This window comes from Barbus barbus (assembly GCF_936440315.1).
Source record: "Barbus barbus genome assembly, chromosome: 13".
In the NCBI taxonomy this organism is placed as follows: Eukaryota; Metazoa; Chordata; class Actinopteri; order Cypriniformes; family Cyprinidae; genus Barbus; species Barbus barbus.
The window spans coordinates 18224224-18251212 of NC_136741.1; the positions used below are offsets into that span (position 1 = coordinate 18224224).

General features: G+C 37.5%; 1 protein-coding gene across 1 annotated transcript in view; it reads right to left on the bottom strand.

Moving 5' to 3' along the window:
* LOC306878809 (ribonucleoprotein PTB-binding 2-like) overlaps positions 1-26989 on the bottom strand; it is a gene marked incomplete at both ends in the record, with an annotated part of 87715 nt that overhangs the window by 55485 nt on the left and 5241 nt on the right. Inside the window, 1 exon segment of the mRNA XM_079431350.1 lies at positions 15933-15999. Coding sequence (XP_079287476.1) covers positions 15933-15999 — 67 coding nt within the window.

The following is a 26989-nucleotide window of genomic DNA, read 5'->3' on the forward strand; positions in this document are numbered from 1 at the left end:
CTAATTTACAGTCATTAGCTACGACCAACAGGAAGTCGGCTATATTTATTTTAAAGTGGGTTTTTTTTTAAAACAGGCTGTAAACAAATTCATACTCCTCCAAGCAGAAACACGGAAATCACACCAAACATTTTTTCTCATGATGCCAAAATACTGAAGATGCTAAATTGCGGACGGATTTAGGATATCTTGAACGATGATTTAATGGCAATTTATTAAAGTTACTGTAAAAAATAGATTTTTTTTTTTTTTTTTTTTTATCTTTTAAGAGCAGCTTCCAAACACTTCATAAAAAATTACATACACAGAACAATACAGTCTGAGGATATGTGATTAATTTCATGAATTTACAATACACTATGGAGAGCAGAAAATTAAAAAACTATCAGAGAGTTATTAAACTGCTGAGTGAGAGCTCCTGCCAGTCTGCCTCTGATTGAGGGGTGGGGTGGGGTGGGCTGTGTGTGACTGTGTGAGTGACTGTGTGGATTGAGGCAGTGGGTGAGAGAGAGAAAGAGAGAGAGAGGGTCTGTTTTTTAAAATCTTAAAAAAATGCTTATAAATCATTAAAGATTTTTATAACACTTTATAATAAGGTCTCATTTCTTAACATTAGGAAATGCATTAATTAACTGAACTAACAATGAAAAATATATTTTTACAGCATGTTAATTCTTCCATGATAGTATGAACTAACAAAGAACAATTTTTTTTAAAGCATTTATTAATCTTTTTAATGTTAGAAAAATAGTCATGTTCAAAAGATAAACTTTAAAATTTAATAATATATTAACACATTTTGGAATTAATATTGATCAATATTAAATGGTATATAATTATTAATGATTTTATATATATATATATATATATATAATGATAGCTACAGACACCAAACTCGGTACATAAATTGTTCTTATTAATCCGGACAACTTTCTAATTTACAGTCATTAGCTACGACCAACAGGAAGTCGGCTATATTTATTTTAATGTGGGTTTTTTTTTTTTTAAACGCGCTGTAAACAAATTCATACTCCTCCAATCAGAAACACGGAAATCACACCAAATATTTTTTCTCACGATGCCAAAATACTGAAGATGCTAATTGCAGACAGATTTAGGATATCTTGAACTGCGTTTTAATGGCAATTTATTAAAGTTACAGTAAAAAAGAGAAAACTTTTTTTTTTTTTTTCTTTTAAGAGCAGCTTCCAAACACTTCATAAAAAATTACATACACAGAACAAGACAGTCTGAGGATATGTGATTAATTCATGAATTTACAATACACTATGCGGAGGAGAACATTTTAAAACTATCAGAGATCTCCTGTCTCTGTGCTTCTAATGTTTGCGGTGGGTGACTGGGTGGGTGAGTTCAGTGAGTGTGGAGGGGGAGAGAGAGAGAGAGAGGGTCTGTTTAAACATCTCAATAAAATCCTTAAAAAATGCTTATAAAGCATTAAAGGTTTTGATAACACTTTATAATTAAGTCTCATTTGTTAACAGTAGTGAATGCATTAATTAACATGAACTAACAATGAAAAATATATTTTTTACAGCATGTTAATTCTTCATTGATAGTATGAACTTACAATGAACTAACAATGAACAAAATATTTTTTATATTAGAAAAATAGTAATGTTCAAAAGATAAAACTTTAAAATGTAATAATATATTAACACATTTTGGAATTGATTTTGATCAACATTAAATGGTATATATTTATTAATGATGTAAATTAACAACAGTTAAATAATGTTGTTTTTTAACATTGGTTAATTCACAAATAACATTAAATATTAACAATATATTTTTTACTTTATTAATTTGTGTTAGAAAAAATTATTCATGTTAGTTAATGGAAAAATAAATCATTAAAAAATGCTTATAAATCATTAAAAGCTTTGGTAACTATAATAATTTCTCATTTGTTAGCATTAGTAAATGCATTAACTAACATCAACTACCAATGAAAAATAAATTTTCACAGAATTTAAAGTTTTATATGTTCTGTGTGTGTGTGTGTTTCACAGAGTTGATGGTTTGGATTAACCCTTTAATTGCCGTATCCCTTAAAACCAAACTGCCAGAAGGTTACTGTGATGCTTGTGCTCGCTGGGCACCGTTTTATCGATGCCACCGGGGTGGCGTATGCTGACGGCTTGGGCCCGTCATCGCTGCTCGCAGCTATATTGAATCATTGTTCCCCTATGAATTTTTTTTTTATTTCAACTATCCGGGGGGTTTTGGGGGCCTTAACGTGCCCGAAAACTCTTGAAAATTGGCATGCACGTTGGAACCTGCGGCCATTAGGACGCCGCTGAGGCTGGGACCCGGGCGTGGCACAGGGGCTCTACGGCGCCCCCCGGAAAATTGTCAGAAAGCTTGATGTATAGCTCACACATACTTGCACGTATTCATATGAAACTCGGTACACATATAGAACTCATTGAGCTGAACAACTTCCGCGCTGCATGTCTTAGGCTCCGCCCAACAGGAAGTCGGCTATTCAGGGCTGTTTAAAAAGCGCATGCTCTGGAATTTGATATACTCCTCTGAGGATTTCCATACGATTGCCACCAAACTCGGTGAACATGATCTCAAGACATTGGGGACGCTAAATTGCGAAGATATTTTTGATATGTCGAACGGTTTGCCCGTGGCGAGGCGATGAAGTTATGGCGAAAAATGAGACCCAGGAAATGCCTAATAACGTCCACATACATTGTATGATGTAGATAAAACTTCAGTGATTTGTTCGTTGTATGATGCCGATCGGATAGAAGTGACTATTATGACTGAAAGTTATAGCGCCACCAACTGGCTGCAGGAAGTGTGTCGTTTTCAAAATGCTTTGAATTCAGCATCTTATTTTTACTCGATTTGCTTCAAACTTCACCAGAATAATGTCAAAACACGGCCGATGTAAAACTGTGAAGAGGATATTGATATCTAAAATACTGTTGCCATGGCAATGTGTCAAAGTTGAAAATTCGTTTCTGGTGATTTTGAGGCAGATAACATGTTTAGAATGTCATGAAACTCAACACACATATGAGTATTAATGATAGTTAGACACTGGAAAAAGCTCATAAACGGGCGTGGAAGAGACACTCTATAGCGCCACCTTTTGTCAAAAATGGGGGGGTTAGTTTTAGCTACAGACACCAAACTCGGTACATAAATTGTTCTTTTTAATCCGGACAACTTTCTAATTTACAGTCATTAGCTACGACCAACAGGACGTCGGCTATATTTATTTTAATGTGGGTTTTTTTTTAAAACGGGCTGTAAACAAATTAATACTCCTCCAAACAGAAACACGGAAATCACACCAAACATTTTTTCTCATGATGCCAAAATACTGAAGATGCTAAATTGCGGACGGATTTAGGATATCTTGAACGGTGATTTAATGGCAATTTATTAAAGTTACAGTAAAAAAGAGAAAACTTTTTTTTTTTTTAAGAACAGCTTCCAAACACTTCATAAAAAATTACATACACAGAACAATACAGTCTGAGGATATGTGATTAATTTCATGAATTTACAATACACTATGCAGAGGAGAAAATTGAAAAACTATCAGAGCTGCTTCTGAGTGAGATCTCCCTGTCACTGCAGCTGAGTGAGGGGTGGGGGTGGGGTGGGCTGTGAGTGACTGTGTGAGTGACTGTGTGGATTGAGCCAGTGGGTGAGAGAGAGAAAGAGAGAGAGAGGGTCTGTTTTTTAAAATCTTAAAAAAATGCTTATAAATCATTAAAGATTTTGATAACACTTTATAATGAGGTCTCATTTCTTAACATTAGGAAATGCATTAATTAACGTGAACTAACAATGAAAAATATATTTTTACAGCATGTTAATTCTTCCATGATAGTATGAACTAACAAAGAACAATTTTTTTTAAAGCATTTATTAATCTTTTTAATGTTAGAAAAATAGTCATGTTCAAAAGATAAACTTTAAAATTTAATAATATATTAACACATTTTGGAATTAATATTGATCAACATTAAATGGTATATAATTATTAATGATTATATATATATATATAATGATAGCTACAGACACCAAACTCGGTACATAAATTGTTCTTATTAATCCGGACAACTTTCTAATTTACAGTCATTAGCTACGACCAACAGGAAGTCGGCTATATTTGTTTTAATGTGGGTTTTTTTTTTTAAACGGGCTGTAAACAAATTCATACTCCTTCAAGCAGAAACACAGAAATCACACCAAACATGTTTTCTCATGATGCCAAAATACTGAAGATGCTAAATTGCGGACGGATTTAGGATATCTTGAACGGTGTTTTAATGGCAATTTATTAAAGTTACAGTAAAAAGAGAAAACTTTTTTTTTTTATCTTTTAAGAGCAGCTTCCAAACACTTCATAAAAAATTACATACACAGAACAATACAGTGTGAGGATATGTGCTTAATTTCATGAATTTACAATACACTATGGAGAGCAGAAAATTAAAACACTTATCAGAGTTCTCCTGTCTCTGTGCTTCTAATGTTTGCGGTGGGTGACTGGGTGGGTGACTGACTGTGTGAGTTCAGTGAGTGTGGAGGGGGAGAGAAAGAGAGAGAGAGAGAGAGGGTCTGTTTAAACTTCTCAATAAAATCCTTAAAAAATGCTTATAAAGCATTAAAGGTTTTGATAACACTTTATAATAAGGTCTCAATTGTTAACAGTAGGGAATGCATTAATTAACATGAACTAACAATGAAAAATATATTTTTCACAGCATGTTAATTCTTCATTGATAGTATGAACTTACAATGAACTAACAATGAACAAAATATTTTTAATATTAGAAAAATAGTCATGTTCAAAAGATAAAACTTTAAAATTTAATAATATATTAACACATTTTGGAATTGATTTTGATCACCATTAAATGGTATATATTTATTAATGATGTAAATTAACAACAGTTAAATAATGTTGTTTTTAACATTGGTAAATTCACAAATAACATTAAATATTAACAATATATTTTTTACTTTATTCATTTGTGTTAGAAAAAATTATTCATTTTAGTTAATGGAAAAATAAATCATTAAAAAATGCTTATAAATCATTAAAACCTTTGGTAACTATAATAATTTCTCATTTGTTAGCATTAGTAAATGCATTAACTAACATCAACTACCAATGAAAAATATATTTTCACAGAATTTAAAGTTTTATATGTTGTTCTGTGTGTGTGTGTGTGTGTGTGTGTGTGTGTTTCACAGAGTTGATGGTTTGGATTAACCCTTCAATTGCCGTATCCCTTAAAACCAAACTGCCAGAGGGTTACTGTGATGCTTGTGCTCGCTGGGCACCGTTTTATCGATGCCACCGGGGTGGCGTATGCTGACGGCTTGGGCCCGTCATCGCTGCTCGCAGCTATATTTATTATTTTTTTTTTTTTTTTTTTTTTTTTTTTTTTTTATTTCAATCATCCGGGCACTTTTGGGGGCCTTAACGTGCCCGAAAACTCTCGAAAATTGGCACGCACGTTGGAACCTGCGGCCATTAGGACGCCGCTGAGGCTGGGACCCGGGCGTGGCACAGGGGCTCTACGGCGCCCCCTGGAAAATTGTCAGAAAGCTTGATGTATAGCTCACACATACTTGCACGTATTCATATGAAACTCGGTACACATATAGAACTCATTGAGCCGAACAACTTCCGCGCAGCATGTCATAGGCTCCGCCCAACAGGAAGTCGGCTATTCAGGGCTGTTTAAAAAGCGCATGCTCTGGAATTTGATATACTCCTCTGAGGATTTCCATACGATTGCCACCAAACTCGGTGAACATGATCTCAAGACATTGGGGACGCTAAATTGCGAAGATATTTTTGATATGTCGAACGGTTTGCCCGTGGCGAGGCGATGAAGTTATGGCGAAAAATGAGACCCAGGAAATGCCTAATAACGTCCACATACATTGTATGATGTTGATCAAACTCCAGTGGTTTGTTCGTTGTATGATGCCGATCGGATAGATGTGACTATTATGACTGAAAGTTATAGCGCCACCAACTGGCTGCAGGAAGTGTGTCGTTTTCAAAATTATTTGAATTCAGCATCTTATTTTTACTCGATTTGCTTCAAACTTCACCAGAATAATGTCAAAACACGGCCGATGTAAAACTGTGAAGGGAATATTGATATCTAAAATTATGTTGCCATGGCAACGTGTCAAAGTTGAAAATTCGTTTCTGGTGATTTTGAGGCAGATAACATGTTTAGAATGTCATGAAACTCAACACACATATCCATTTTAATGATAGTTAGACACTGGAAAAACCTCATAAACGGGCGTGGAAGAGGCACTCTATAGCGCCACCTTTTGTCAAAAATGGGGGGGTTAGTTTTAGCTACAGACACCAAACTCGGTACATAAATTGTTCTTATTAATCCGGACAACTTTCTAATTTACAGTCATTAGCTACGACCAACAGGACGTCGGCTATATTTATTTTAATGTGGGTTTTTTTTTAAAACGGGCTGTAAACAAATTCATACTCCTCAAAGCAGAAACACGTAAATCACACCAAACATTTTTTCTCATGATGCCAAAATACTGAAGATGCTAAATTGCGGACGGATTTAGGATATCTTGAACGATGATTTAATGGCAATTTATTAAAGTTACAGTAAAAAAGAGATTTTTTTTTTTTTTTAATCTTTTAAGAGCAGCTTCCAAACACTTCATAAAAAATTACATACACAGAACAATACAGTCTGAGGATATGTGATTAATTTCATGAATTTACAATACACTATGCAGAGGAGAAAATTTAAAAACTATCAGACAGTTGTTACAATGCTTCTATGAGTGAGAGATCCCTGCCAGCCTGCAGCTGAGTGAGGGGGTGGGGGTGGGGTGTGAGTGACTGTGTGAGTGACTGTGTGGATTGAGGAGCTGGGTGAGAGAGAGAAAGAGAGAGAGGGTCTGTTTTTTTTAAATCTTTAAAAAATGCTTATAAAGCATTAAAGGTTTTCATAACACTTTATAATTAAGTCTCAATTGTTAACAGTAGGGAATGCATTAATTAACATGAACTAACAATGAAAAATATAATTTTTTACAGCATGTTAATTCTTCATTGATAGTATGAACTTACAATGAACTAACAATGAACAAAATATTTTTAATGTTAGAAAAATAGTCATGTTCAAAAGAGAAACTTTAAAATTTAATAATATATTAACACATTTTGGAATTAATATTGATCAACATTAAATGGAATATAATTATTAATGATTATATATATATAATGATAGCTACAGACACCAAACTTGGTACATAAATTGTTCACATTAAGCCGGACAACTTTCTAATTTACAGACATTAGCTACGACCAACAGGAAGTCGGCTTTTTTTTTTTTATGTGTTTTTTTTTTTCAAAACGGGCTGTAAACAAATTCATACACCTCCAAGCAGAAACCACAAATTCACACCAAACACAGAACAAGACAGTCTGAGGATATGTGATTAATTCCATGAATTTACAGTACACTATGGCGAGAAGAAAATTTTAAAACTTATCAGAGATATCCTGTCTCTGTGCTTCTAATGTGTGCGGTAGGTGACTGGGTGAGTGACTGACTGTGTGAGTTCAGTGAGTGTGGAGGGGGAGAGAGAGAGAGAGAGAGAGAGAGAGAGAGAGAGAGAGAGAGTCTGTTTAAACTTCTCAATAAAATCCTTAAAAAATGCTTAAAGCATTAAAGGTTTTGATAACACTTTATAATTGAGTCTCATTTGTTAACAGTAGGGAATGCATTAATTAACATGAACTAACAATGAAAAATATATTTTTTAAAGCATGTTAATTCTTCATTGATAGTATGAACTTACAATGAACTAACAATGAACAAAATATTTTTAATATTAGAAAAATAGTCATGTTCAAAAGATAAAACTTTAAAATTTAATATATTAACACATTTTGGAATTGATTTTAAACATTAAAACATTGATTTCAACATTAAATGGTATATATTTATTAATGATGTAAATTAACAACAGTTAAATAATGTTGTTTTTTAACATTGGTTAATTCACAAATAACATTAAATATTAACAATATATTTTTTACTTTATTCATTTGTGTTAGAAAAAATTATTCATTTTAGTTAATGGAAAAATAAATCATTAAAAAATGCTTATAAATCATTAAAACCTTTGGTAACTATAATAATTTCTCATTTGTTAGCATTAGTAAATGCATTAACTAACATCAACTACCAATGAAAAATATATTTTCATAGAATTTAAAGTTTTATATGTTGTTCTGTGTGTGTGTGTTTCACAGAGTTGATGGTTTGGATTAACCCTTTAATTGCCGTATCCCTTAAAACCAAACTGCCAGAGGGTTACTGTGATGCTTGTGCTCGCTGGGCACCGTTTTATCGATGCCACCGGGGTGGCGTATGCTGACGGCTTGGGCCCGTCATCGCTGCTCGCAGCTATATTTATTTTTTTTTTTTTTTTTTTTTTTTTTTTTTTATTTCAATCATCCGGGCAGTTTTGGGGGCCTTAACGTGCCCGAAAACTCTCGAAAATTGGCACGCACATTGGAACCTGCGGCCATTAGGACGCCGCTGAGGCTGGGACCCGGGCGTGGCACAGGGGCTCTACGGCGCCCCCTGGAAAATTGTCAGAAAGCTTGATGTATAGCTCACACATACTTGCACGTATTCATATGAAACTCGGTACACATATAGAACTCATTGAGCTGAACAACTTTCACGCTGCATGTCTTAGGCTCCGCCCAACAGGAAGTCGGCTATTCAGGGCTGTTTAAAAAGCGCATGCTCTGGAATTTGATATACTCCTCTGAGGATTTCCATACGATTGCCACCAAACTCGGTGAACATGATCTCAAGACATTGGGGACGCTAAATTGCGAAGATATTTTTGATATGTCGAACGGTTTGCCCGTGGCGAGGCGATGAAGTTATGGCGAAAAATGAGACCCAGGAAATGCCTAATAACGTCCACATACATTGTATGATGTAGATCAAACTTCAGTGATTTGTTCGTTGTATGATGCCGATCGGATAGATGTGACTATTATGACTGAAAGTTATAGCGCCACCAACTGGCTGCAGGAAGTGTGTCGTTTTCAAAATGCTTTGAATTCAGCATCTTCTTTTTACTCGATTTGCTTCAAACTTCACCAGAATAATGTCAAAACACGGCCGATGTAAAACTGTGAAGGGAATATTGATATCTAAAATTATGTTGCCATGGCAACGTGTCAAAGTTGAAAATTCGTTTCTGGTGATTTTGAGGCAGATAACATGTTTAGAATGTCATGAAACTCAACACACATATCAGTATTAATGATAGTTAGACACTGGAAAAAGCTCATAAACGGGCGTGGAAGAGACACTCTATAGCGCCACCTTTTGTCAAAAATGAGGGGGTTAGTTTTAGCTACAGACCCCAAACTCGGTACATAAATTGTTCTAATTAATCCGGACAACTTTCTAATTTACAGTCATTAGCTACGACCAACCGGAAGTCGGCTATATTTATTTTAATGTGGGTTTTTTTTAAAAACGGGCTGTAAACAAATTAATACTCCTCCAAGCAGAAACACGGAAATCACACCAAACATTTTTTATCATGATGCCAAAATACTGAAGATGCTAAATTGCGGACGTATTTAGGATATCTTGAACGATGATTTAATGGCAATTTATTAAAGTTACAGTAAAAAAGATAATTTTTTTTTTTTTTTATCTTTTAAGAGAAGCTTCCAAACACTTCATAAAAAATTACATACACAGAACAATACAGTCTGAGGATATGTGATTAATTTCATGAATTTACAATACACTATGCAGAGGAGAAAATTTAAAAACTATCAGAGAGCTCTTAGACTGCTGAGTGAGAGCTCCCTGCCAGCCTGCAGCTGAGTGAGGGGTGGGGGTGGGGTGGGCTGTCAGTGACTGTGTGAGTGACTGTGTGGATTGAGGAGCTGGGTGAGAGAGAGAAAGAGAGAGAGAGGGTCTGTTTTTTAAAATCTTTAAAAAATGCTTATAAATCATTAAATAAGGTCTCAATTCTTAACATTAGGAAATGCATTAATTAACGTGAACTAACAATGAAAAATATATTTTTACAGCATGTTAATTCTTCCATGATAGTATGAACTAACAAAGAACAATTTTTTTAAAGCATTTATTAATCTTTTTAATGTTAGAAAAATAGTCATGTTCAAAAGATAAACTTTAAAATGTAATAATATATTAACACATTTTGGAATTAATATTGATCAACATTAAATGGTATATAATTATTAATGTTTATATATATATAATGATAGCTACAGACACCAAACTCGGTACATAAATTGTTCTTATTAATCCGGACAACTTTCTAATTTACAGTCATTAGCTACGACCAACAGGAAGTCGGCTATATTTATTTTAATGTGGGTTTTGTTTTTAAACAGGCTGTAAACAATTTCATACTCCTCCAAACAGAAACACGTAAATCACACCAAACATTTTTTCTTATGATGCCAAAATACTGAAGATGCTAAATTGCGGACGGATTTAGGATATCTTGAACGATGATTTAATGGCAATTTATTAAAGTTACAGTAAAAAAGAGAAAACTTTTCTTTTTTTTTTTTCTTTTAAGAGCAGCTTCCAAACACTTCATAAAAAATTACATGCACAGAACAATACAGTCTGAGGATATGTGATTAATTTCATGAATTTACAATACACTATGCGGAGGAGAAAATTTAAAAACTATCAGAGTTCTCCTGTCTCTGTGCTTCTAATGTTTGCGGTAGGTGACTGGGTGGGTGACTGACTGTGTGAGTTCAGTGAGTGTGGAGGGGGAGAGAGAGAGAGAGAGGGTCTGTTTAAACATCTCAATAAAATCCTTAAAAAATGCTTATAAAGCATTAAAGGTTTTGATAACACTTTATAATTAAGTCTCATTTGTTAACAGTAGTGAATGCATTAATTAACATGAACTAACAATGAAAAATATATTTTTTACAGCATGTTAATTCTTCATTGATAGTATGAACTTACAATGAACTAACAATGAACAAAATATTTTTTATATTAGAAAAATAGTCATGTTCAAAAGATAAAACTTTAAAATTTAATAATATATTAACACATTTTGGAATTGATTTTGATCAACATTAAATGGTATATATTTATTAATGATGTAAATTAACAACAGTTAAATAATGTTGTTTTTTAACATTGGTTAATTCACAAATAACATTAAATATTAACAATATATTTTTTACTTTATTAATTTGTGTTAGAAAAAATTATTCATGTTAGTTAATGGAAAAATAAATCATTAAAAAATGCTTATAAATCATTAAAAGCTTTGGTAACTATAATAATTTCTCATTTGTTAGCATTAGTAAATGCATTAACTAACATCAACTACCAATGAAAAATATATTTTCACAGAATTTAAAGTTTTATATGTTCTGTGTGTGTGTGTGTTTCACAGAGTTGATGGTTTGGATTAACCCTTTAATTGCCGTATCCCTTAAAACCAAACTGCCAGAGGGTTACTGTGATGCTTGTGCTCGCTGGGCACCGTTTTATCGATGCCACCGGGGTGGCGTATGCTGACGGCTTGGGCCCGTCATCGCTGCTCGCAGCTATATTATATCTTTGTTTTTTGTTGTGGATACATAACAGAGTCTGAGCGCATATTCTTCCCAAGACACACTTTAGAGTTACTTACATTTAAGGCAGACTGAAATGACCTTACAAAGATATAGCCAACAAAACCTGAAATAAAGACGTCAGATGTGACATCTCTGAGTTCAACAATATGGACTTCTGCTTCTAAGAACGGGTGTTTGAAATGAGAGCTTGCCACTATTGTCACTATTTGTGTTTTGGAAGGCAGCTCTTCCATGGCAGGCCTTAAAAGCATATGTTCAGATCATTTAGCCTAGGAACATTCATAATGCAGTATGAAGCAACTATAACATGAGGAAGAAGGGGGAGGTGTGTAATTCCCTTACTGTAAGCCTCCAGCATTGGGAATATCACAGCATATTTCAATTCCGGGCTGCATGCCAGACGAGACAAGAATTATTTTTCTGTAGGATTTCTTTTCCCCCCCATCTTCCACCATCATATAAGCTGTCATTCTTTCTTCCTTCTCTGATTGCTTTCTCTCCCTGCAGTCTCTATCAATATTTCCTCGCCTTTCTTCATTTCCTCTTTGGTAATTCCTCATTCTTTTTCCTCTCTTCACAGCTCTTTGCTTAGACTCAACTCTAACTGCAAGAGCAGGTCTATATGCCATGTGAATCGCTCATTTTTAAATCGTTCAACTTATTCCAGGCAAGTATTAAAGAGCAAAAGGAACGTTCCTCCTGCAGGCACGCTGGACTCTGATCACCGACACCGGAGCCTCTGCTGGGGTGCTGGAGGATGAGATAATCACGGTGTTTCACCTTTATCCCTAGATACTGCTAATTAGAGCATGTGGGAATGTTTGCAACACTGCCAGGGGTTTTAGGCACTGACGACATTTAGCAGGCCAGAATCCCGGCATAACATTGAAGGTGCAGGTTGATAATCAGACTTAGGTTTAGCACTGGACTGTGCAAAATACCTATGTGTGAAATATTTTATATATTCCCTGGTCACGGGAATATATAAAAGGTAAGGTTTATTGTACAATGAGTATGGTCAAGGGATTTCCAGAGTGAGTGACAGTAGTATCGATCTTGAAGAGTGACTTGAAATCGGTACTCCTGGCCGTGGCTTGAGAACTGGATTCTCAGGGATCGGGAACGGCTCTCCTGACCGTGGTTAGAGAACTGGATTCTCTGGGATCGGCACTCCTGGTCGTGGTCTGAGAGCTGGATTCTTGGGGATCAACACTCCTGGCCGTGACTTGAGAACTGGATTTTCGGGGATCAGCAACAGCACTCCTGGCCGTAGTTAGAGAACTGGATTCTTGGGGATCGGCTTCACTCTCGAGGGTAAACTTAGAAACTGGCATTTCCTCTGGGTACAAGTGAAAAGAAACTAACTCTTGTGAGCGCTCTGGAAGCGCGGATACTTGGGGGTGCTCGGACCGCACGGACACCTGGGGACGCTCGGGTAGTGCGGACACTTGGGGGCGCTCGGTCGGCAGGCTTGTTTTGGCCGCGAACGGCAGCGGGTTCGGGAGACGAGGGGAAGATTTCAGCACTGACCGGACAGCTGTTGGAGTTCCATTTTCGGGCTCGCGGGAACACCAGGGGATGTGGGCTGTTGAATTCATTGGTCTGGCATGAGCAGCTGACCTCGGTCGGGACTCCGACTCGGGATCGGAGACTCTCCAGACAACAGATGACTGTCTCTCGCCAGTTGAGTTGGGAGGTGTCTGGGAGCTCCTCTGATTGATGAAAGTATATCCCGAGCCAGAACGGAGTCTTGAGGGTTTCGTCCTCAAGTGAACTGAAAAGAGCTTGGGAGACAAATGCCTTAGTGAATTCCAGGGGATCGGGACTAGTGCCAGCCAGAGAAATAAATCGGGCTTGTTCCTCCATAAGTGTTAGGTCCGGTCTTCTGTTACGGAAGCAGACGGACACACGGGAATATATAAAAGGTAAGGTTTATTGTACAATGAGTACGGTCAAGGGATTTCCAGGGTGAGTGACAGTAGTATCGATCTTGAAGAGTGACAATAGTACTTAGGCTGAACTGCGTGGTTTGTTGACAGGAGCTCGTGGATAGCTTGACGCCACACACCTCGAAGTTTCTTCGTAACGTACAGGGACTGACAGACAGGGATCCAGGACATGGAGGACAACACTCGGAGAAAAAAACAAGAGGTAAGTTCACAGGCAGGGTAGTAACGGGTAAGTATCAGCATATACTTGCGTAGAATCCACTTCGTTGGAATGAGACCGGACGTCAGACTGTGGTGAGATGTGTGGTTTTGTAGTGAGTTGGTAATGAGATAATTGGCTGGTGACAGGTGCAGGTGATCAGAGTTTCAGGTGCAAGTGATCAGGGTGACGATGGAGACTGGCCGTTTTGTGACAAATGTATTAAAAATATGTATATTGTATTAAAACACAAAGCATAGTGTTATTAATGTACATTTAAAAAAAGAAAAGAAAAAAAACATTATCCATTGGTCTTTTGATAAATTTTCAAAGTATTCACTTCTATTTTATTAAATATTATGTAAAATAATTAGTGCTGGGCAACGATTAATCGTGAATAATCGCATCCAAAATAAAAGATTTTGTGTACATAACATACATTCATGTATATATTTAAGAAAAATATGTTATGTTTATATATTAAATATATTTACATATAAATGATATGAATATAAATATATACATGTAAATAGATGTAAATGTTTTCCAAATATCTACCGTATGTGTGCGTGTCTGTTATATATATATACATAATAAATATACACAGTACACACACATATATTATATGCAATTAATCATGAAGATATGCTAAATGATGCTAGAACATTTTAACTCAGCCTTCCACATCTTGAAAAAGAAAGAAAGAAAGAAATTAGAGTTGATTTTTCAACAACATTTCAAAGCAAGTTGCTCGTGGCACTTTTCAAGACGCTGCTAGCACTATAGATATCATAGCAGCTCTAAAATGTGAGAATGTTGAACATTTGGCCAGGTCTGCGTCTACGATCCTGCACTAAATTTTGATGAAAGGTTTGTTGTTCCCATCACAACATTAAGAGAAAATTGCTGCATTTAGAAGAGAAACTGTCATAATTATAGTAGCTGAAAGATTTAAAAATGATTGTCTGAAAGGAAAATGCTATTTGACTTGCTTTTGGATCAATACATACCAAAAAAAAAAAAGATAGTACATTGCTTGCACCTCAAAAACAAGACTAAACATATATACTACACCCTTGTTTCCTGAACTGACTTGGTAAAGGTTGTGCCAAATTTAGGCAGTCTGGAAAATTATGTGTTTGTGCTGTTTGTTTACATTTTTAAGGCCTGAAGGAGTGTGAATGTTGGTCGATGAGGGTTAACACAAGTGATTATGTAGCAGTGAATGTGCTAAACCCAATTAAAATTCATTCATAATTGAAAATGTTTGGGCAAATGCTACAAATTAATTTACTTGCAGCAGCAGTAATGATTCAGTCATAAATCAACTGCAATACTTTACATTATCAGCTAATAATATATTTTTTTTTTATACATTTCCTGGTATGACTAAGTCTTCCAGTTCCAAGTGGCAAGCTTTTCCTCTATTCAGGCTGCAAAATTTCTTCTAATTTCTCAAACTGAATAACAGAACACACTTTTGCTTAACTTCAGAGCATTTTGTTTATCTTCCCTTATTTATCTTCAAGAATTTATTATCATATGCTAGACTTCAAATTGTTTTTCAGCATGGATGACAATGACAAGCTTGGTTTGTTTTGAAAGTCACCATGAGCTTTCAAATTGTCTGGAATCCAGCTGAAGTAGGATGTATTAGATCATTATTTTAAGTGATGGACTGAAGTTAAAATAATATTACATTTTATTTATTATTTTATTATAATGAAGTTAAAATTATATATGAAATCTAAAATGCACTACTTGTTTGATTCAGTATTTCGTACAGAACAAAAATAGAAAGAGGACAAATCAACACAGTGACAGAATGTACAAACTCAAATAACCTCAAAGCTTCTCTTTACTTCAAAGGAACAGGCAACATTTTTGCAGTTACAGAGCTGAGACCTTTCATCAAGATAGAACGATTCTCTGTAAGAGCTCAATCACCAACACAAAATTAACATCTCAGGTGCGTTAAGTAGGCAAATGTGTGGTGTTTTTCGAGAGGTCTGGATTCTGATGGCTCAGATGGAAGAGAACCATTAGAAACATGAGTGCAGTAGCATGACTGAAGGAGGCCAATTACCTGTTCCTTTGTTCCGGTCCACAAAACAGTATTTGAGCTCGTACTCGCGTAGAATTTCATGGACCTCCTGGGGGAAATGAAAAGAGAGAAAAAGTGAACAAATTAATGCTACACTGTATTGTACATTTGTTTTTCGCTGCACAAATATATATTATTAGCAGTTAGTTCCTCAAATTTGATTGGCTGAGCTTTGTTCCTATTTCATTTACTGGTGAGTAAAAGGAAAACCCGGAGTGGAACCGGAGCTAAAATTGTAAATAAGCTATATATATTATAAGCCAGGGGTCCTCAAATCTGGACCATTCCTGCAGAGTTTAGCTCTAACCCTAATCAAACACACCTGAGCATGCTAATAAGAGTCTTCAAGATCATTAGAAAATCACAGGTAGGTGAGTTTGATCAGGGTTGGAGCTAAACTCTGCAGCAGATTGGACCTCCGGGGTAAGATTTGAGGAACCCTGTTATAAGCTATATACATAACAGCATTAAATAATCAAAATTGTGTCAGGGAAAGACTACCGTTGCCATACACCCAAGATACACTACAATGCACATTTTTTAATAATAATAATAATAAAAAACACACACAAGCACATCACCAAAATGCAGTAGTAGGCTATATTTATCCACTGCATTATTGCGCTATTGTCTGTAGCAAGGACTCTTTCTGAAAAGTGGGGCTCTATTGCAGCAGAAATTTAAACAAAATATGAATAAGTAATATAGAAATATATAGCCTCATACTAGGGATTTGAAGACATGCGTAACTGGTTTAACAATGTGTTAACTTTAAAGAGAAATAATTTCTCTTGCATGCATATGTATTGTATAGTGCTGATGATTTCATTTGTGTGAGGAAAGAACGTTGGCACATTATGTGATCTCACAATTGGCCTCCAGCCATCATTTAGAGAGAATCTGAGACATAAAATGTCTCTTTCAGAAGGGTTTCTTCATTTTCTAAAATCAAATAAAGGTGTATAAACATATTCCTGGTGAAACACATGAAAAGAAAAACATAAAATATCAAAGATTCAGTAATAATAAATTCAGTGAGTGATCATTCAGATGCAGTATATGGGGTGCCATACAAATTTGTTCTTTTATCATTATGAAAATCAATTCAATGAAGGTGTGGCCATGAGAATAAAGATTTCCAACTGCAGCCACACAAAGAACCAGTGTCCGCTGTTATCCATCAGATAAACACACACATACGCTGTCTCATAAATCTCTTCCTCTTCCCTTTTATGCACACAGCAGGCCCTGCTGTCACATCCCGAACGTGTGTTAACAGAGATAAACCAGAGGTGCCCACACTGGCTTTGTGCTTTCTCTAGCTGGTCATAAGGAACATCTAGAAGGACACACTTGATTATGACAAAGGGTCTTCTGGATTCAGCAGGGGACATGGCATACTGCAACAGCGTGGGGCTGTTAATGTGTGCTGTGCTGAGTTACTGTGAACTGTGAGATGTACTTTCATGTAATGCCGGCGGTCTGTTGAACAATGGTTTTGCTGAGAACCTAAAATTGTGTATTTGATGATGTAAATGAATCTACATCAACTGAGCAGTTTAATATGTTTTTGTTTTCCACAGAAGAAAAAAGAAATGAACCCTTTTCTCAGACTGTGATGACGCATTTCAAAGGTCATCAGCATCTTAAATTGTGCAAAGACTTAATATTTTCTTTTGTAATGTATGTACATTTATAACACTATACTTCACATTATATTACCTTTGCATCCAATTACAATTTTTTTGTTAATGCAGCTGTGAGGGTGTTTCTAATACAGTGGCAGTGGGAGTGATGGTAAATTTGACATTGTTCTCTCTTCTGACTAATGTTATCAATCTCTGAAAGTCGTGAAAACACTATTGTTGAGTTTTTCTTTTGCTGTTTGAGCCAATGGGAATGCAAAAAATTATACGTAGTCTCCCATTGACCACTATAGAAGCTCACCCAATTATATGGAAGCAGAATAATGACAATAGTTTTTGAAACATAAAGCATGCCTAATTCCACAAATCGAAAAAAAAGATGCATTGCGTATGTATAATATTCGACAGGCAAATTTCAGTAATTTTATTTCACTTTCCAAATTCGCTGCCACAAATTCAGTGGTTAAAATTCGACAGAAAATTCAGCGTTGCACATCCGGGACCCGCAGGAATAGCAGTAGAGCACCGATGCATAATCTCCAGCTGATGTTAGCCGCTCACCAGCAGGTGGCGCAAGCGGCTGTTGATGAAGGCCATATGTGGATCAAGTCATTCATTTACAAAAACTGATTTGCAGAAATGGAGCAAGCGCTAAGTAAGTTTTACTCAGATCTCAGAACACACTTTACTGATGATTATGTGAACTATATACAGGCAAGCAAATGAGGTCAGAAGAATGCAACGCGCTGTATTTTCATTGCTTTTACTTGATCTATAGAGTCCTACAAAGATATCAATACCACAATTAGTTTTAACAGTAAACAATCACTTTATATAGACATAAAAAAGGAGTTCAAACCCGCCTAGGTGTATTGTTACTGCAAATGTAAACCAGAGAAAGCATTGACGCGATATATATATATATATATATATATATATATATATATATATATATATATATATATATATATATATATATATATATGTGTAATATATATAAAACATGGATTATTAGTAAATGTACATATATCCTTCCATCGGCCCGCACGGCCCACTTCATTCAAAAGCTCTAATTAATATAGTGTTCTCCGGCTCAGTGCAGACGCAGACGCAGACGCAGACGCAGACGCTGCGCGCGACTTGAATGCGAGCTGAGGTAAGATATAAGCAGCTAAACATGACGAGAGACAATTCAGCAATATTTGCCAACCGTTCAGTTAAACGACAGACATTAATTTTCAGAAATGCAAACTACTACTGGCCTTTACACATTTCTCAGATTTCAATGCCGTTATTCGAATCGTCACAATGTAGGCTATATAATGCAATTTTCAGCAGACATGAGATAAGAGTTCATGTAAATCTGCTTTCTTCCGTGATTTCACGTGTTAAAAATCTAAAAACTCGTTCTCAATCTTACTCTAGAACAGAGGTCTTCAACCCTGTTCCTGGGGACCCACTATCCTGAAGAGTTTAGCTACAACTAGGGATGCACGATATTGGAATTCTGCCGATATTCGATATGCCGATATTTTTCAACTCATTTTGGCCGATATCGATGCCGATACCGATATATTTCCTTTTGTTTGGAAACAACACCAAGTCTCTCCTGTGCAGAAATTATAAGCAAAATATTATGCATTTTGGTTAGTTTTTAACAAGAACTTATTTATTAGAATTAAATAAAAAATAATAAAGGTTTTTTAACAGTACATTGAAGCTTTGAAAATAAATATAAATCAACTATATCAATCGCTGCATTTTTTCCCCCAGAAAGATGCAGTGTTAACCCTAATATTTTATTTTAAGATTTAACATTTGTAGATGGTCTAAAACAAAAGAGTTGTAAAAATTCTGAAAATCTTTTAGAGCTCATGATTTGTTTAAAAAATAAAACGTTACACATTAATGAATAAATCAGTATATATAAAATTATTTAATTTACAAGTGTCATGTTTGTGATTTTTTTTTTTCATGTAAGCTATAGCTTCTGACCATTAAATCAAAACATACTTATTTTATTACATCAATTACTGCTTTATTTAATCAGAAACACAGTCTAAATGTTATTTGTGTAGGCTATTTTACTTTTAATTTAATTAGAAGTAGGCCAACTGCGCCCCTACTATTAAAACTACTTACCGAACGGGCATTAGGACCTGGGGGAGGCTGTCACTGCTGCCCCTGCTTGTGCTATAACTGTTTACTCTATCCCACACCGAACGCGTCATTCTGTACATGCCTTCACACATTAAATGCAGCGATCCAAAACAGTCAATCTATTCATCATTCAGACAAAACTTTGCTTCAAGAATGAGCCACATTGCTGACGTGATCTAATCGCTAGCACACCCTGAGCACATGCGAGTTAACCCCTTCCCCTTATCGGCAAGACATATCGGCATAATTTTGCATGTCAGGCCGATGCCGATATTTACATTTAAAGTCATTATCGGCCGATTTCGATATCAGTCCGATAATATCGTGCATCCCTAGCTACAACCCCAATCAAACACACCTGAAGCAGCCAATCAGGCTCCTCAAGACTGCTTGAAAATTGCAGGCAGGTGTGCTGGAGCCGGTTGGAAATAAACTTTCCAGGAGAGTGGGTCCCCAGGAACAGGGTTGAAGACCTCTGCTCTAGAACAATGTAATTCTGAAGACTTTTACTTTTGAGTGCTGTGCATAGGAAAGTGATTTATATTATAGGCATAATAAAAATATAATTTGCTTATTAATTCACATGCATTAGCCTGTTTTATATACACACTGGTGGTTAAAAGTTTGAAATTATTAAGGGTTTTGTTTATTTATTTATTTATTTGAAAGATGATTGAATTTATTTTATCAAAAATTCTGTAAAACAATAGCCTAATATTATGAAATATTACACTTAAAATAGTGGTTTTCTATTTAGGATGTTTTAAAATGTAATTTATTTCTGTGATCAAAGCTGTATTTTCAGCATCATTACTCCAGTCTTCAGTGTCCCTTCAGAAATCATTCTAATGCGGCCTAATTTGCTGCTTTTATTATCAGTTATTATTTGTGATCAATTATTAATAATGGTTTTATTATTGGTATAATGGTTCTCAGTTAAAGAACAGCATTTATTTGAAATATAAGTACTTTGTAATAAGTGTAAATACCTTTACTGTCACTTAAATCAATTTAATCAAAGTCCATTTTTGTATTCTATAATCTTTGATTAATTCAACATTGTTGAAGAAAAATATTAATTTATATTTTTTAATCTTACTCAAGACTGAATGGTATAACATTTTCCACAAAAAAATTGAGCAGCACAAGTTTTCAACATTCATAATAATCAGAAATGTTTCTTGAGCAGCAAATCAGCATATTAGAATGATTTCTGAAGGATCATGTGACACTGAAGACTGGAGAAATGATGCTGAAAATTAAGCTTTGATCACAACAATCAATATTATTTTACTATATATTCACATAGAAGACACCTATTTTAAATTGTAACATTATATGTTTCACTGTACTGTTTACTGTATTTTTCATCATCAAAATAATTTGTATACTCTTTTCCACAATTGGAGCTCTATTCCTTAAAATGATAGATGTCAAGCTCCTGCAAAAGGACAAATACTGTATATGATGACCAATAGAAAGGACCCATAAAAACAGTCCACATTCTGCACTATTCAAGTCTTCTAGACAATACCGGAGCATCATGTCATATGGACTGATAATATTGGTATTTAACTTCAGTGACATTAAACTGTCCCTCGTAAACATTCTTTAAAATTATTTACTATTTGTCATATACACCAGAAAATACAAATTATAATATCAAGAATATGCCACTCATTTATGGTGTGGTGTGTTGAGGACCGGGTTTGGTGGGCCGCTCTGTGCCAAAAAGTCCAGTCCACCCCTGTGTACAGCACACAATTATTTACATATAAAAGATTTTTATTTATTTTTTCATGTTCCAACGGTTGTAGTACGTTGCTAGATACAAATCTGACTTACTACAGGTTAGGCTTTGCCAATATCTCCCTTACAGTATGTACAGTACACAAATATATGATATAAGTTATTGTTTTCTTTTCTGAGGTATAGGCTGTGGGCCATAACATTAAGTGACTATTCACAAGCTGTTTTATTCGTGGTATAATACAGTAAAATTGGACATAATATTTAATGTCTTCAATTCATTATTTGTAGAACGCCATCCAATATAACACAGCTTTCAAATTCTGTGTTTTCTCATGAAATACATATTATAAATGTGTTTTTCCTCTTTATTTCAAGTTTATAGCAATATATAAAAGTGAAGGAACATCAGAACGCAAGAAAAAAAAACAGTATAGCCTAATTTATAATGAAAATAATGTCTCATTATTGTAATCAATCGGAAATATGATTGACTCACATGCCGCTTAAACTGAAGCGAATATGATCTGTCACACCACATTAAAGAGCGTGAAAAAACACTTTATAATATACATATTGTTTGTATTTCGCTTTGAAACTGATAGATTTTGAAAGCTTTGGAATATAAGGCTAGAATATCTCAAAATATTATAACTTTAATCTTCATTCTCGAAACATTTCAACTTTATTCGCGTAATATTTCAACTTTATTCTCAAAATATTTTGACTATATTCTCGTAGTATTACGACTATATTCTCGTAGTATTTTGACTTTATTTTCGTAGTATTTTGAATTTATTCTCGAAATATTACGACTTTAATTTCGTAATCTTAGATTTTTTTTTTTTTTTTACGTGGCAGACGGTGGCACTAAAACGATGTCATAGGTGAAACTTGTTGGTTGTGGGCTCATATTCTGGGCTCATCTACTTAAATGTACATAATGTACAGTAATATATTTAATTAATTAGATGCTGAATTTAATCATTTATTATCACTGAGGTAATCAAACCACGTTAAGTGTTTTCTTTATGGGAAATGTTTAACGTGCAGTTTTGCGCGTTCAGTAACTTGCCTCCTCATCTGTTTGCATCATCAGTAAGATCTGCGTTTGGTCTTTTAATAGGCTTGTTTGAGATGAGCAAAATCTGCGTAGAACCGATCACGGTGATCACTGCGAGATGAATGTTGGTTAGAAAAGTGTCCGGTTTTTTTTTTTTTTATTATTGAAGTCAAGTCACCTTTATTTATATAGCGCTTTTAACAATACAGATTGTGTCAAAGCACTGAACAGTATCAAATTGGAGAATAGAGTGTCAGTAATGTATAAAAATAAGATTAAACACTCAATTTTCAGTTAAAGGCATTTCATTATTGAATTCAGAGATGTCATTGTCTAGCTAAATTTAGTTTAAATAGTATCTGGGAAATCAAATTGACGATAATCACTAGAAATTAAGTGTTATATGTAATTGAACATATAACATTCACAGGGGATAGTAAAAGCAATAAAATACATTCTACACAACCAGAAAACAAAACAGTAAAAACCTCAATAATAGTAATAACAAAAAAGAAATATAAAGGGAAAAACAAATAAACAATAGTTCCCTATCAGTCGGTCACTCCGAGTCACGTCGGTGACCGACGAATTGGGATCTCGCTTAGAGAGACCAATCCACTTCGAGTGTAACTAAACGAGCCAATGCACATTGGCATGCGATTATTGCATCCAGCTGCCGCTGATCACAGCGTGAGTATAAGTAGGCAGCAGGTGCAGCACATATTCAGCTTTTCGCTTCGGAGCCGAGCGGTTACATTGTTCTGCTCCTGACTTCTGCTGACGAGTGAATTCAACGAGTTGAGCACGCTCTTTGGGAGACTCTCGTGCTGGCGGTATGGCACTTCAGCGGCAGTGGTTCTTCCTGTGTCGAGTGGATTGCACACATCAGGTTGCACTACCCCCTGATTGTGTTGCAAGCGGCCATCTCCCCTGTGTGCTTCAGCACACTGAAAGAGTGATTTCTCTAAAAGAGCATTCACGGGTGCGTCTTTTTAAAGACGACGTTGCATCTGGCAAACTCGACGTTACGTCTTTGTAAAGACGAGTTGGGTCTTGCTACAGACAACGTGTCACCCGTGCGTTTCTGGATGCGGTCGTTACCTGGCGCCGGGTGATGGTCATGATCGCTGCCTCACGTGCCTGGGCAGTAAGCATGCTGAAGTGGCGTTCATGGATGAGGCATCTTCTCATGGTGGGAAGATGATCATCTTGGAGTTGCGGGCCAGGCTCCGTTACCTCGCCAAAGGGACGGAGCTCTGTTGCCTCTGCCTCGATCTGGTTCTCGTTCTGGCTGCAGACAGACGGGGACTACTTCAGGCGATGGCATGGGTGGTCTGAGGATTACAGTGGTGGCAAACCCTCCAGGGAACCAACCCTCGAGGGACCATCGCTCCTCTTGCACTCCGAAACCAGTTGAGCTGCCAGTGGAACGTGCTAGGCCCTCTACAAGGGGCGCACCAGCACTTAGCCTGGCGCTCCTCCTGACGACCGGATGTCGACCGCTGCATCGGAGAGTGAGCCGGAGCTTTCTGGGGAAGAAGATTCGGCTGTGCTGCTGCTTGGATCCAGAAATCACGGCTATGCTTTCCCAGGCCACTGAGAGGGTAGGGCTCGAGTGGAGATCCCGCCGTGTCCCGAGCCTTCGAGGTTGGACGACTGGTTTCTCGGGGTAGCTTGCGCTAGTTCTCAGCGCCCTGCCCCAGTGCCTCTCTTCCCGGAGGTGCAGGGGGAGCTTACCAGGTCGTGGACGGCACCTTTTACTGCCAGAAACCGCCCTGCTAGCTCCTCCCCCTCACCACCCTCGATGGTGGCGCAGCTAGGGGGTATACGGGGGTCCCCCTGGTGGAGCGGTCGGTTGCGATGCAGTTGTGTCCTAATACCGTCTCCACCCGGCAGGGCAAACTATGCCTCCTCTTCCGGGCCTGTAGGTACTCGTCTGGTCTGTCCGGCGGTGCTTATGTGGCCTGTGGAGAAGCTGCCTCCACCTTACGCTATGGCGTTACTGCAGGTTCTTCAGGCTAAAAGCATTGAGGGACATGCACGGGGGTGGTCACGATCCGGAAGCTCTGAGAGCTTTGTACCGCTTCTGACCTCGCGCTACGAGCGACGAAGGTCATTGCGCGGTCTCTGGGTCGTGCGATGTCCACACTTGTGGTCCAGGACGTTCACCCTGGCTGTGACTGGTCGACATGGGGATGCCGATAAAGTTCGGTTCCTCAAGGGCCCTGTGTTCCAGACTGACCTCTTCGGCGACGCAGTCAAGAACATGGCACAGCAGTAGCAGGCTCAGGAGCAGGCTGAGGCGATGCCGGTCATTCCTGCGGTTTGCCTTCGAGTCAACTGGGAAAAGAGCAAACTCTCCCTGACGCAGAGGATCTCTTTTCTCTGTATGGAATTGGATTTGGTCATTCAGACAGCACGCCTCACACAGGAACGTGCTCAGGCGGTGTTGAACTGCTTGAATACGTTCAAGAGCAGGACAGCGGTCCTACTGAAACAATTTCAGAGGCTCCTGGGGCATATGGCAGCTGCAGTCCCGCTGCTGGGACTGCTTCATATGAGACGACTTCAACACTGGCTCCATGGCCGAGTCCCGAGGTGGGCATGGCAGCGTGGCACTCACCGGGTCTAAGTCACACCGGCCTGCCGCCGAACCCTCACCCCGTGGTCAGACCTCTCGTTTCTGCGGGCTGGAGTGACCCTGGAACAGGTCTCCAGGCATGCTGTGGGTTACACAGATGCCTCCACCACCAGCTGGGGCGCCACGTTCGACGGGCTTGCAGTGTCGGGGGTTTGGACGGGCCCCCAACTGCGCTGGCACATCAATTGCCTAGAGTTGCTAGCAGTACGCCTGGCCTTGATCCGTCTCAGGAGGCGCTTACGGGGCAAGCATGTACTGGTCCGCACAGACAACACTGCGACCATTGCGTACATCAACCGACAAGGTGGTCTACGCTCCCGTCGCATGTCGCAACTTGCCCGTCACCTCCTCCTCTGGAGTCAGAAGCATCTGAGGTCGCTTCGTGCCATTCATATTCCGTGCTTGCTCATCCGGGCAGTCGACGAGCTGTCACGATCTGCACTCCCCGGAGAGTGGAGACTTCATCCCCAGGCGGTCCAGTTGATTTGGAGACGTTTTGGGCCCACTCAGGCAGACTTGTTTGCATCTCTAGAGACCTCTCATTGCCAATTGCTTTACTCCCTGACAGAGGGAACACTCGGCACGGACGCACTGGCATACAGCTGGCCGCAGGGCCTTCGCAAGTATGCGTTTCCCCCAGTGAGCCTTCTCGCACAGACACTGTGCAAGATCAGGGAGGACGAGGAGCAGGTCCTGCTTGTGGCACCGTACTGGCCCACTCGGACTTGGTTCCCAGAACTGATGCTCCTCATGACAGCCCCTCGTTGGCAGATTCCTCTGAGGAAGGATCTACTGACTAAGAGACGGGGCACCTTGTGGCAACTTCATGTCTGGTCCCTGGACGGGACGCGGAGGTTCTAGGTGACCTACCCCAAGAGGTAGTTGACACCATCACTTCGGCGAGAGCGCCGTCTACGAGACATGCTTACGCCTTGAAGTGGAACCTGTTCGTCGAGTGGTGTTCTTCTCACCGAGAAAACCCCCGGAAGTGTCCGATCAGAGTCGTGCTGTCCTTTTTGCAGCAGGGGTTGGAGCGAAGGCTGTCTCCCTCCACCCTTAAAATCAGTTTTTGTAAATGAATGACTTGATCCACATATGGCCTTCATCAACAGCCGCTTGCGCCACCTGCTGGTGAGCGGCTGACATCAGCTGGAGATCATGCATCGGTGCTCTATGCTATTCCTGCGGGTCCCGAATGTGCAACGCTGAATATTTTGCCGAATTTTAACCACTGAATTTGTGGCAGCGAATTTGGAAAGTGAAATAAAATTACCGAAATTTGCCTGTCGAATATTATACATCGTATTTTTAAACAGATTGAATATTTTGGAAGTGAATTCTGGAAGGTGAATATTAATTATTGAATTTTTAATTATGAAAATGTGTGTGAAATATTTTGAACCGAAATATTGACAGCTTAATTAAACAACTATGTTAAATTTCAGGACCTAAAAATGCAAGCCCTGGAAATACAAGGCATTAAAATGCAAGCACTGTTAACTGCAATGCATCTTTTTTTCGATTTGTGGAATTCAGCATGCTTTATGTTTCAAAAACTATTGTCATTATTCTGCTTCCATACAATTATGATGACTTCTGCTTCTAAAACGCCTGGAAATGTGAAAAGGGTCCATACAGGTTTGGAATGACATGATTGTGAGTAAATAATGAAAGACAGATGTGAGTATTTGAGATAAATTAATAGTAATATCTGTCAAACTATTAACACACTTATTTCCTTTAATACGTATGAAAACCAAATAAAATTAAGCACTGACAT